General features: G+C 37.7%; 1 protein-coding gene across 1 annotated transcript; it reads right to left on the reverse strand.

Moving 5' to 3' along the window:
- Positions 1 to 1,043: 1,043 nt before the first annotated feature.
- Positions 1,044 to 2,537, reverse strand: LOC107792379 (uncharacterized). Its single transcript, XM_016614589.2, has 2 exons — positions 2,288 to 2,537; positions 1,044 to 2,197 (listed from the first exon to the last, which is right to left on the reverse strand). Exons 1-2 carry the CDS (start codon positions 2,535 to 2,537, stop codon positions 1,044 to 1,046), a joined length of 1,404 nt encoding a protein of 467 aa, XP_016470075.2.
- Positions 2,538 to 12,963: the final 10,426 nt, after the last annotated feature.

The raw sequence follows: 12,963 nt of genomic DNA on the forward strand, positions 1-12,963 counted from the left end.
AGCAGTTATCTTAAACTACTTGATGAGTTATTGTTGATAAAATCTAAACTTTACTGCAATTAAGGGTATTTTAGTAAATTTATCAGTTACAGTACATTGCCATACAGTCAAACTAAATAATAAAACGATACAATCTATCCAAACATTGTATCCACAATACGATACGATACGATACGATACATCATGAAACGATAGGTAACAACCATCCAAACAAGAGGTTAGAAGAGGGTCTATCGAAAACAGTCTCTCCACCTTCATAAGATAGAATTAAGGTCTGCATACATAATACCCCCTACACACCCCATTTGTGGGATTCCATTGAGTTTATTATTGTTATATGGTTCTGTCCATTTAACTCTTTAAATTGCCGAAAAAATCTTATCTTGCAAGCTGCTGCTCTTCTGAATTATTTGCTCTAAATTGAAGATCATGGCAAAAAAAAAAAAGTGTTTTTGGGAGGAAAAAAATAGAATATGGGATGAAAGTTAACACTTGTTTCGATACTTGGAAGAGGAAAAATGGTAAAAAAAATAATTTTCTTCTTCTTGATTGAGGGAAAACAGCGTGGAAAAGTAAACAAATTGGTGTTCTAGTTAGCGAGAGCCTCTCACTTTTATTTTATGAATCAGTAATGCTAATACAATTCATATGAAATAAATGAGAAATGCATTGATCCACTTGGGGTTGGGACACAAAGAAAGGTATGTTTTGGAAGGAAAGGAAATAAAATATGAAATGAAGGTTAAACCTTATTTAGATACTAGAAGAAAAAAATTATATTCCTGTTTTATTTATTATTATTCCATAGTAGTATGTCCACGGTGTTTTTTTTTTCTTTTCAAAATGTGTAATTTTTTTTTTGGTAATTAAAAATTATTATTAATCACCAAGGAAAACATTACAAAGCACTAGTTGTTCTCTACAAGGAGTACCCAAGACCTAAAACTATCTGTTCCTTCTAACCCAATACAAGTAATATCTAACTAAGCACAAAACAAAACACTATGACTACTTTTCTTTTTCTTTTTTTTTTTAAAAAAAAATTATAGGTTCTGTATCAGCCCCTTCACTTTTTTATCTGCCCTAAAGTAGCACATGCTCACAACCTCCCTTGCCAGTGCTTCATGTTCTCTGCTTGCACCCTCAAATATTCGAGTATTTCTTTCTCTCCATAGCACATATATGTATTCAACATACATCATTTTAAGTAGCATTGCTGAAGCTGTCTTCCCCTTTGAGTGATGAATGATGAGCTGGAAATACTGTATCCAAATGTTGGGAACAATGGAGTGGACTTGAGCCCATTGAGATAACCTGGTCCATAATCTGTTGGCATATGCACATTCTGCAAACAAGTGTTCCCTTGTTTCCTTATCAGCCTGGCACAACACACATGTCTCATCCATATGGAGACCCCATCTCTTCAGCCTATCTTTTGTTAGCAGCCTTCCATGGTTCTGTATCCACATAGTAAATATGGCTTTAGGTCTAGCATTGTTCTGGAACATTAAGCATCTCCAATCCATCTTAGAGTGAATTGGTATCAATTGTAAGTATATGTGCTTAATTATAATCGTTTGCTCATCCAGTGGTCTGTGAAGTTGATTGATTATCTGTTTAGCTTCAAAGATCTTCCTGATCATCCAGCTTGCACTCTGAGGGATGCTCATATCATCAATCCTTTGCCTTTTAACATAATAAGCATGGATCCATTTGATCCAGAGCTTATCTTGCTTATGAGTTAGATCCCAGTAGGTCTTGGCAATTGCAGCACTATTCCACACCTGCAGATTAGTAAGGTTAAGTCCCCCTACAGATTTAGGGAGACATACCTTTTCCCAAGCAAGCAATAATTTTTTGGTAAGCACATTTCCACCAGACCATAGGTAGCTTCTGCAGTAAGCCTCAATTAATTTGACAATCTGAACTGGAAGTGTAAACAACTGAGCCCAATAAGATTGTATTGCGAACAACACTGTTTGGACCAACTGAGCTCTGCCAGCATAAGATAATTTTTTTGCTGTCCAAGATGTTATTTTTGCTACCATTTTAGTAATGAGGGGCTGCAACTGAAGAATGGATAGCTTTTTAGTGTCTAGTGGAACCCCTAAGTACTTAAAAGGTAATTGCCCCTCAGTGTAACTAAGAGCTTGAATGACAGCTGCCTTTTGCATAGGATCCATGCCCCCACAATAAACTGCACTCTTTGACAAATTAGCATGTAGTCATGAGGTAGATGAGAATGTCCAGAAACAGTGATAGAGCCTCTGCACTGATTGTAGCTCACCTCTGACAAATAGTAATAAGTCATCCGCAAAACACAAGTGAGTGATACCAAGCTTGCTACATCGAGGGTGGTATTTAAATTGTTTATCTTGCTTCAATCCTTTGAGTAGTCGACTCAGATACTCCATAGCAATAGCAAATAAGAATGATGACATTGGGTCTCCTTGCCTCAAGCCCTTAGCTGCATTAAAAGGCTCTGCTGATTCTCCATTTAACAAAATAGAGCAATTAACTATTGTCACACAAGCCATTATTCATTTTATAAACTTCTTAGGGAAATCCAGTCCCTCAAGAACCTGCTCTAAGTATATCCATTCTACAGAGTCATAAGCCTTCTGTAGATCCATCTTTATCATGCATCTAGGAGAAATATGCTTCATGTTGTATGACTTAACCAGCTCATGAGCTAATATTATGTTGTCTGCTATTCTTCTCCTTGGAATGAAGCCTGCTTGTGAGTCAGAGATGATATGATTCATAACTTTTTGCATTCTTCCAGTTATGACTTTGGCAATCAGCTTATACAATATTTTGCAACATGCTATGGGTCGATAATCCTTTACTGTATCTGGGTTGGCAACTTTTGGCAGTAAGATGAGAGTGGCGCAATTTATGGCCTTATATAGGATCCCTGTATCAAAGAATTCCTTCACTGCTTCACAGACATCTTTCTTGATAATGTGCCATGATCTTTTGAAAAATAAAGCATTGAACCCATCTATCCCTGGGGCTTTACAGTCCCCAATTGCATTCAGTCCTTCATAGATTTCAGCCTCTGTAACATTGGCACACAAATCTTTCTGTTGCACATGTGATAGACAAGGACCATTCCTCATAACCAATCTACTGACATCTAGTAAGCTAGATGCTGCTGTTCCCATCAAAGATTTATAAAAGTCAACAAATTCAGCTTTGATTGCTTTTGGTTCTTGTAGTTTAGCACATGTTAAGGAGTTGATCTCAAGAATCTGCTTCTGAGTTTGCTTTTCCTTCATTATGGCTGTGAAATATTTATTGTTTGAATCACCCAGTCTAATCCAAGTAGCCCTAGACTTTTATTGCAGTGCACTTTCCTCTATCATTGACCACTTCTCCAATTGATGTAGGCATTCTTTCTCCTAGTCAACTAGAGTATCAGAGTAATGGCTCTCCATTGCTTCTTGAATCTCTTTCAAATTTTCTTTGGCTTGTGTAATTTTCCCTGAAACTCCTTTAAACTCTGTTGAGTTTAGTTGCTTAAAGACTGGCTTCAGTTATTTCAGCTTAAACCACACATTCCTCATCTTTCCAATTGCCATAGTTCTGGCCCATCCTTGTGCTACAATTTGATTAAATTGTTCATGATCTGCCCAGATGTTGAAGAACCTAAAGGGAACTTTAATGTTGTTCTTTGGCTCTCTCAGTGGTATAAGCATAGGATTATGGACTGAAATGAATGGTTCTCCATAGGTTACATTCAAGTGCCCATATTACATCATCCACTCATCATTTGCAATTGCCCTATCAAGTCTGCTCCATACTCTATCATCCCCTCTTTGGTTGTTGGTCCATGTGTAGTAATCTCCCTTCCAAGGTATTTCAGTTAGCAGCAGATTATTGTAGCATTATGAGAAGTCTTTCAATTCAGCTATAGTTACAGAATTGCCTTGTCTATCCTGAGGAGTTAGCACATCATTGAAATCTCCACATAGAAGCCAAGGCATCTTGATCTTGGGAGCCATCTGTTCAAGTTGAGACCACAAAGTTTTCCTTTGATCTACTGTATTGAACCCATATACCGCTGTAAGCATACAAACCATACCATTCAGTTTACCAGTCACCTGACAATGAATTAGTTGGGCTGCCTTTGCTATGAGTTGAACTTCATAGCTTTTGGCATTCCACAGAATCCATATTCTCCCATTGACTGCTTATGTATAGTTAGTTAGTCTATCCCATTTAGGATCCACCTTTCTAGCTATAGACTGTGCTTTATTTTCTTTGACTCTAGTTTCTACTAAACTAGCTAATCTGATTTGATTATCTCTGAGATACAGCTTAAGTTCTTTTTGCTTGTACCTCTTATTGATTCCCCTAACATTCCAAAATAGCCAAGTCATTGAGATACTATGAGTTCACCTCCTATATCAGAGGTCTAGTGTTCTCATCCCTTAGTCCCTCTGCAGGCAAAGCTTGGAAACCATTCTTGGTCACTATCATCGCTGCATAAGTTGCATTCTGCTGCCTGTCTTGCCCATATGTTATTTCCTGTTGTCTACTTGATTGATGTTCAGGCAATTTCTGACCTGAAGTGGATCCTTTTGCTCGCACCTGAGTCCAACCTGCTTGAGTGGTCTCAGTAATTGCAGTCTCAAGTTTCTGTTTGCCCCTTTCATTAGTTTCACTCTGATGCAAAGGTTGTTGTTGGTTCTGCATTTTTTCCACTGGTTGTTGCTTAGCTTTTGGCTTCCATGCTTGAACCAGCTTAGGTCTGGCTCTTTGCAGTGGGCCATTTCTCACTTCCTTCTTTTTCTTGCTACAGTCATGGCCAATCTGTAAACACTCAGCACAGAATGCTGGCCTCCATTCAAATTCAATATGTTGCTGAAATTGTCTACCAGAGGTATCCTTAATTGTTACTTCAGTAAGCAGCTTCTTTGTGACATTTACTTCTATCAGAATTCTAGCATATGACACCCTGGTTTGTTTTGTTGTGTCTACAAATAATGAATTACCAATAGTGCTAGCCATTTTGCTTAGTGTATTTGTGCCCCAACAGTTCATCGGAAGTTTTGGAAACTTCACCCACAATGGAATTTTTGTCAAGAATTCATCATTGAAATCAAAATCCGGAGTCTATTGTTTTAGAATGATTGGTCTGCTATTGATGGTATAAGGACCACCATACAACACTTCCTGCAAATCGTCTAGGCTCTGAAATTTGACAATATAATATCCCTCTTCATGAAGAAACAAATCTGGTTCAGCCACATTGTTCCAAAATTGTGAGATGTATTTGCTCATATGATTGTACCCAGCCATTTCCCTAATTATATAAACAATAAGAGCTTTCTTCCATTTCTCAGTTTCACACTCAATTTCAGTTTTATCTAAATTGACGACAAACTGTCCATTCTTAATTTCAGGTGCAATGCAAGTTAGGAGCATACCATTCTCAGCAGAGCGATTTCCAGCAAAAAGAGTTGTCCATGGCGCTGCGGGTTTTGTCGGAGCCTTTTCATTTGCATGTTGTTCTCCTCCCTCAGCCCTAGTTACTGGTGTAGCACTTTATTCTCTTATCTCCCCAGTGGAAATTTCTTGAGCAGCAGGATTTGAAGTCATAATTGGTTGATTTAGTGTTGTATTTGGTGTTGCATGTGGGCTTAAGATCAGTTTCTTGTGCACATCTGGGTTAGTACTCTTCACCCCCAAATCGATTGACCTAGCTGAAAATGGGTCGCCAATCGGAGTTACCACTTGCTGTGAGCTTCCTCTTTCGATTGTTTCAGCAATCACACTTGCGCTAACAGAGCTACCTACGATCACGAGTGGTTGTTTTGCAGGTCGTCCTCTCTTCCTAGCCATGGCGATTCACAGATGGCGCACGATAGCGTATCATGCGCCGGGAGCACCAAGGAGAGAATTGTAAATGAAATGTGTTAAAAGAAATGTGTGGTTTTGGATGAAAATTTCCTATAGTGTGTAAATGTTTTTTAGAATTTTAAAAATATATAAAACACATATGTAAAATGCGATTTATAGTTGTTTTAAATTAGCTGAGACAACAGACGCTCTGAGAAATATCATTAGCTTAAATCGCATTTTGAAAATATAATTTATAAATCCCATTTCAAAAATGTAACTTATAAAATTTTGAGATTCACTTTATAAATCCCCAACATAAATAAAAAATTTTATGCAAGTATTGTATATTTTTAATACTAACATGGAAATATAAGAATGTGACATTAATGCATTTTTTAAATTAATTGACCATTTATTATATCGTTCAGGAATAATTATTTTTCAAACAAGATAAAGGGAATAGTAATTGTATTTAATGCGATATATATATATATATATATATATATACACTTTAACACCTAAAATGCAACTAACCGTATCTCAGAACGCGACTTATAAATTGTATTAATAGAATGCTACTTACAAATCGCATTAACGGTAGCGTGGTAAATCGTACTCCTATTTAAGAATCCCACATTTTTGGCCAAGTATTCCTTTGGATCTCTCTATTCCTTATTCTCAGCGACATTTCTCCTAAAAACTCGAAATCGAAAACCAATCTATAGTCCACACCGGTCATTCCACTAACTCCAGTCGTCATCGTTTTCTTCGCCGGCCCGACAACTCACTCTCTCCCTCTGTCGCCGAAAAAATTACTTCGCCCCAACAAGTCGTAGTGTTCAAACAAAGGCTCAAAGTGGAGGAGACAGTGGGACATAGGATATGTCTAAAAATGTTCAACTTTAGAATATCAAACTCCTTTTATTCCTCTTAAAGTGAAGGCCACTGATCAGGAAACACACACACAAATTGTAGCAAACAGTCATGATTCTTTCTTTATATAAATATATGAATAGCACTGTACATATGACACGAGAAATAGAAAAAATATTTTTCCATACCATCTTTCTTGAATTTCTACATAGTATAAGGAGCAATACCTCAATGATTTTCTTTCAATTTTACATTCCAAATATCTTTTCATTTATTTTCTTTGAACACCTATATAATGAGTACTGAAGAACAGTTTTCCAAATTCAAAACTGAGATTGACGTCTCACATCCTTATTTCCTCTCCTCCTCTGATTCTCCTAATATGAATCTCATCAACACTACCTTTGATGGGACCAGCTATGAAAATTGGAGAAGGGGAGTCCTTATCTCATTATCTGCCAAAAATAAATTGGGATTCATCAATGGAACCTGTGCAATGCCAAATAAAGATTCATCTCTATTAGTTCAGTGGACACGGTACAATGATATGGTAATAGCAGGGCTACTTAATTCTCTAAGAAAAGAAATAATTGAAAGTGTTATTTACTCACAGACAACTGCAGATCTATAAAATGAACCAGAAGAAAGGTAAGGACAAGCTGATGGTACAAAGCTATTTCATCTTCAAAGAGAACTGAACAATATCAATCAAGGAACTAGTGATGTAGGTGCTTATTTTACCAAACTGAAAAGGATACGGGACCAACTGAAAGAACTCAAGACTTCCATGACAGGCATTTGTGAGTGCAGTTGGGGAGCTAAGGAGCACAATCACAAGATGCTTGAGGATCATAAATTAATACAATTTTTGATGGGGCTAAATAAGACCTACAACGCAGTCAGAAGAAATGTGTTGATGATGAAGCCTCTCCCTACCACAACACATGCTTACTCTATTATTTTGCATCAGGAGTCACAAAGACATTCTATTCATCAAATTCCTAATGACTTTTCTGCTTTCATGACTGAGCAGAAATGGACTCCACAAAAGAAAGTTGTGAAAACTAAAGGAGCAAGTCACTATCTAGCAAGAAAGAATGATTTATATTGTAGATATTGCAAGAAAACAGGTCATGAAAAAGAGCAGTGCTATAAATTAGTAGGATATCCTCAACACTTCAAGATTAACAGGCAGAACAGGGGAAATTTTGGAAACCAACAAGCAAATGTTGGAGAACTTGATGAATCTCTCACCTCAGGAATTAGAGGAAATGCAGTCTCAAATATGGTTACTAGCCAAGGGTTCTCTAAGGAGCAATGTGACAAGTTGATTCAATTATTCCAATCTATGCAGGGAGGTGTTTATATTGCCTCAACTTCTGAATCCACTGCAAGTACAAACTTGACTGCTATTGAAGCTAACTGCCACAATTTCACTTCATTTTTTTCTAGTATTTCTAGAGTTCCTTGGATAAGTGACTGTGGTGCTACACAACACATAACTTTTAATGAATCCCTATTAAATGATGTTGTAGTACTTAGAACACCTATATTAGTTAATTTACCTAATTCATATAAAGTAAAAGTTACGTGTATAGCAAAGCTTTAATTGTCTCCTGGTGTTGTGCTTCATAATTGTAATGACCCGGCCAGTCGTTTTGAGTATTATAACTCCGTTCCCCCATTTACTGCTCAATTTATACTTTATAACTATTTTATGACTTACCGGGTTAGTTGGTTCGGGTCCAGAAGGATTTCGGAGTGAAATGAGATACTTAGTCTCTTAATTGAAAACTTAAATTGAAAAAGTTAGCCGGATATTGACTTATATGTAAACGACCTCAGATTTTAATTTTGACGATTCCAATAGCTTCGTATGGTGGTTTTAAACTTAGGAGCGTATCCGAAAAATTATTTGGAGGTCTGTAGTGGAATTAAACTTGAAACGGCGAAAGTCGAATTTTTTGGGAAGTTGGACCGGGGGTTGACTTTTTGATATCGGAGTTGAAATCTGATTCTGAAAATTTTAATAGGTCCATTATGTCATTTATGACTTGTGTGCAAAATTTGAGGTCAATCGGACTTGATTTGATAGGCTTCGACATCCTTTGTGGAAACTTAAAATTTCAAAGTTCATTAGGCTTGAATTGGGTATGATTCGTGTTTTTAGCATTGTTTGAGGTAATTTTAGGGTTCCATTAAGTTCGTATGATGTTATGAGACTTGATGGTATGTTTGGTTGAGGTCCCGGGGGCCTCGGGTGAGTTTCGGGAGGTTAACAGATCATTTTTGGACCTGGCATGTTTGCTGAAAATTACTGGTGTATTTTTCTGGTTTCCTTCTTCACATTCGCGAGTGGGCCCTCGCGTTCGCGAAGGGGAATTTGAGGCAGGCAAGACTTTCCCTTCGCGTTCACGAGGGGGTCTCGTGTTCGCGAAGAGGAGATGGATTGTGCATCGCATTCGCATTTGGGTATCGCGTTAGTGAAGGGAAAAAATAGTGTGCATGGGTTTTTGCCTTCGCGTTCGCGAAAGGGAGCTCACATTCGCAAAGAAGAGCTCGGTAAAGCATCGCGTTCGTGAAGAGAAATGTTGGGCAGCATGATTTTGTGCTTCACAAATGCAAGGGACCTGTCGCGTTCGCGAAGAAGAGAGGTCTGGACAGAAAGTTTATGTTCTGAAAATGGATTTTCCCTTTTTTGACGGATTGGAGCTCGGGAAGAGGCGATGTTTGGGATATTTTCAAGGAAAACAATGGAGTAAGTATTCTTAACTCATTATTGGTCAAATTACCTGAATCCATGGTTGTTTTTAACATTTAATGGTTGAATTAAGTTGGAAAGATTAGAAAACCTTCTTGGTTCAATTTGGAGATTTGAGGGTCGAGTTGATGTCAGAATTAAGTAAAATTGGTATGAATAAACTAGTGGTTGAACAGGCTTTCAGATTTTATAACTTTTGTCGGGTTCCGAGACGTGGGCTCCACGGGCGATTATTGAGCTAAATTTTGGATTTTGTTGGAAAATTAGTATTTTCTTATGAAATTAATTCCAATAAATTTTATTGACTGAATCGAATTATTTGTGGCTAGATTCGAGGCGTTTGGAGGCCAATTCACGAGGAAAAGACATTGCAGAATAAAGAATTATACGGCTTGAGGTAAGTAACGGTTTTAAATTTGGTCCTGAGGGTATGAAATCCCGGATCATGTGTTATGTGATTGGTTTTGAGGTGATGCACATACTAGGTGACGGGCATGTGGGCGTACACCGTAGGAATTGTGACTTGGTCAAATTCTATGGGACTGTGTAGTTGAATTATCTGTTGATATCCGTACATTCTCTACGTGTTAGGGAAAATGGAGCTAAGACTCGTATTAAAAATCATGCTTAGACATATGCTATTATTATTGGTACCCATTGGGGTCATTTCTGTGGTTGAATTATATGTTCAAATCGTAATTTCACACTCAGTCATATTTATTCATTTCACATCATATCTCAGTCTCTGTTGCTATTTATTAAAATATCATATTATCAAATTTTGGGCTGATTATCATGATTTCTGAGAGCCTGAGAGACTGGAGAAGTTGATGACTGAGTGAGGCCGAGGGCCTAATTGTGAGGATATTTATGGATCAGGCTGCACGCCGCATCATGTTTTTATTGATTTATGCCATGATTGGCTTGATATAGCTCTTCGACTAAAGGAGCCCCTCCGGAGTCTGTACACACCCTCAGTAAGCGCAGGTACCTACTGAGTGCGAGTGCCGAGTGCCGAGTGCCGAGTGCCGAGTGATAAGTGACTGTGAGGAATGAGTGACTGTGAGGAAAGAGTGACTGTGAGGTTGGAGTGAATGGGAGGACTGGGTGAATGTTACTCTGAGAGGATGCATTGATTTCATTATTTGCTGCATTTCAGCTGTCATATATCATTATTTTAAAATTTTTAGAAAAATATTATTTTCTGTTTCAGCCAAACTTGTTTTGAAACTTCAGTGAAATCTTAAATGTTGAACTTGAGAGCATGCCTACTCTTTTATATTGGAAAGTACTGTATTTGGACTTAGTTGAGAAGCTCGTCACTACTTTCAGTTCCTTATTTATTATTGTTACTTGCTGAGTTAGTTGTACTCATACTACACCTTGCACTTCGTGTGCAGATCCAGGTGATCCCGGACACAGTGGGTGTTGATTATTTCACACAGTTAATTTTTTGGAGATTCAGAGGTAGCTGCTATGTTTCGCAGACCTTGTCTCTCCCTCCCTACCCTTTTGTTTATTGTATTTGGTCTCGGATTATTATAGACCGGGTTTCCCAGACTTGTAATGTATAGATGCTCATGTACTCAGTGACACCAGGTTTTGAGAGTGTATTTATATCAGTATGTGTGGGGTTTTCTCTTAAATTAATTATTGTATTTTCCGCATTTAAAAGAAATTGTGGGTTATTGATTTTATCGGCTTGCCTAGTATCGGGATAGGCGCCATCACGACATGTGTGATTTTTGGGTCTTGACAAGTTCGAATCAGAGCCTAGGTTACATAGGTCTCATGAGTCATGAGCAGGTTTAGTAGAGTCTTGCGGATCGGTACGGAGACGTCTGTACTTAATTTTGAGAGGCGGCCGAACCCTTAGGAAAATTTTATTTTCTTGTATTCTATCGTGCGGAATTGATTCAGCTTGAAACATAATTCTTTGAATTCTTTCCACGCATTCGTGTGCGCATGTGAGCGCTCAGTATCATCTGTGTATCGCTGGCTTGTGATTCCATGAACGAGGTTCTAGATGAGTATTCTGTGTTTTGTTGATGGGTCAGTCTGGAGGACTTGAGGCCGGAGTTAGACCGCAGCTTATGCTCGGTAGTTTCGATTATGAGAACCAGTGCAATTGGAATTATGCATTCGGTAGTATTCCTATGAGTGGAATTTGTGGTTCGATGAACGGTTGATTGACTATATGATAAGTATGATGTGAATGCGGGATGTGTTCAGATGGATTGAATGAGACAAATAAATTTTACTTGTGACTCAAGAGTTTGCTATTGGGTACTTGATTCCTGTTTTGATGTGACGTACAGTCTTGAGTTGTGAGTGCGTTGAGGGATCTGTCATGCTATTTAATTATGGAGCGAAGTAGATCTTCATGTCGTGTTGATGAGTTCAAACTCAGAAATATTAAGTGATTCCGTGGAAATTGTGGCTGCAAAAAGGTATAGCTATATGTCAATTTGAGGCTAAGCAGGTGGGTTATCTCTTGCAGAGTAATCTACGTAGGTGTGTTCCTTATAGTATTGAGTGGAGAGTTTCTTTTCTACCAGCTAGGCGTATGTGTTGAGATTTGAATTTGAATCCTGTTGAGAAAGTTGACTTGACTGTCACGAGAATAAATGCAAACTTAGCGGATGATTGAGGTATTTTATGGTGAGTGTTGCGTAAGCTTGAGAAGAATTTTTTTTGAACTGACTGCGGTATTATGGCAGTAATAAAGTATGATATTGTGAGTTGTGGAGTGTTTTATTGTATGGCTTTGAGCCAAGTGGGGGAGCCTGCTATTGACAATTCAATTTCATAGATATATGTTAAATTTTAGTTTTGGTCTGATGCATACTTGTGGGTTAGTTATGACTTGCAGAGGTGGAGATCGAGGATGACTTAGGTAAGGAAATTTCTGGATACGGGTTACATTATACTTTATGAAAATATATAAATTATGGAATGGTTAAGTTGTTATTTTGAAGGATGTAGTGCGCACGAATTATGAATTTGATTGATCGTGTTAAGGTAAGGTTACTTCTTTAAATGTTGAGTGTGCTAAAAAAATACGTGTCTTTTGGCTTGTTTGGGCAGAGCAAATTAGATTTGAACAGAGTGGATGACTCTCGAGAGGGTTCTAATGGATTCAAAAGGTATATGTGGCAATTAGAAATTTTTCGAATTTGTATATCACTATAATCAGTTACTTACACTGGATAGTATCGGGACGTGCAATAATTCTGTTTGACTATAGATTCTACATTTCAGTATAAGAAAGGAAAGAGGAATAATTTTAAATTCACATAAGGTCCTTAAGAGTGTGTGTCTCTATTGTGGTATTTATAGAGGTGCTTAAGAAAAATATAGTGAGCTTTGGGTAAGGATCATAGTGTTCTGACAAGGAGAAGTGTCAACTTGAGGGTAATTCAGAAGAAATTCGGAGGAAAAAAAGGACAACTGGGTAGTAGGCTAGACCAGTATGGTAA

Source organism: Nicotiana tabacum, chromosome 23 (genome assembly GCF_000715075.1).
Source record: "Nicotiana tabacum cultivar K326 chromosome 23, ASM71507v2, whole genome shotgun sequence".
Taxonomy (NCBI): Eukaryota; Viridiplantae; Streptophyta; class Magnoliopsida; order Solanales; family Solanaceae; genus Nicotiana; species Nicotiana tabacum.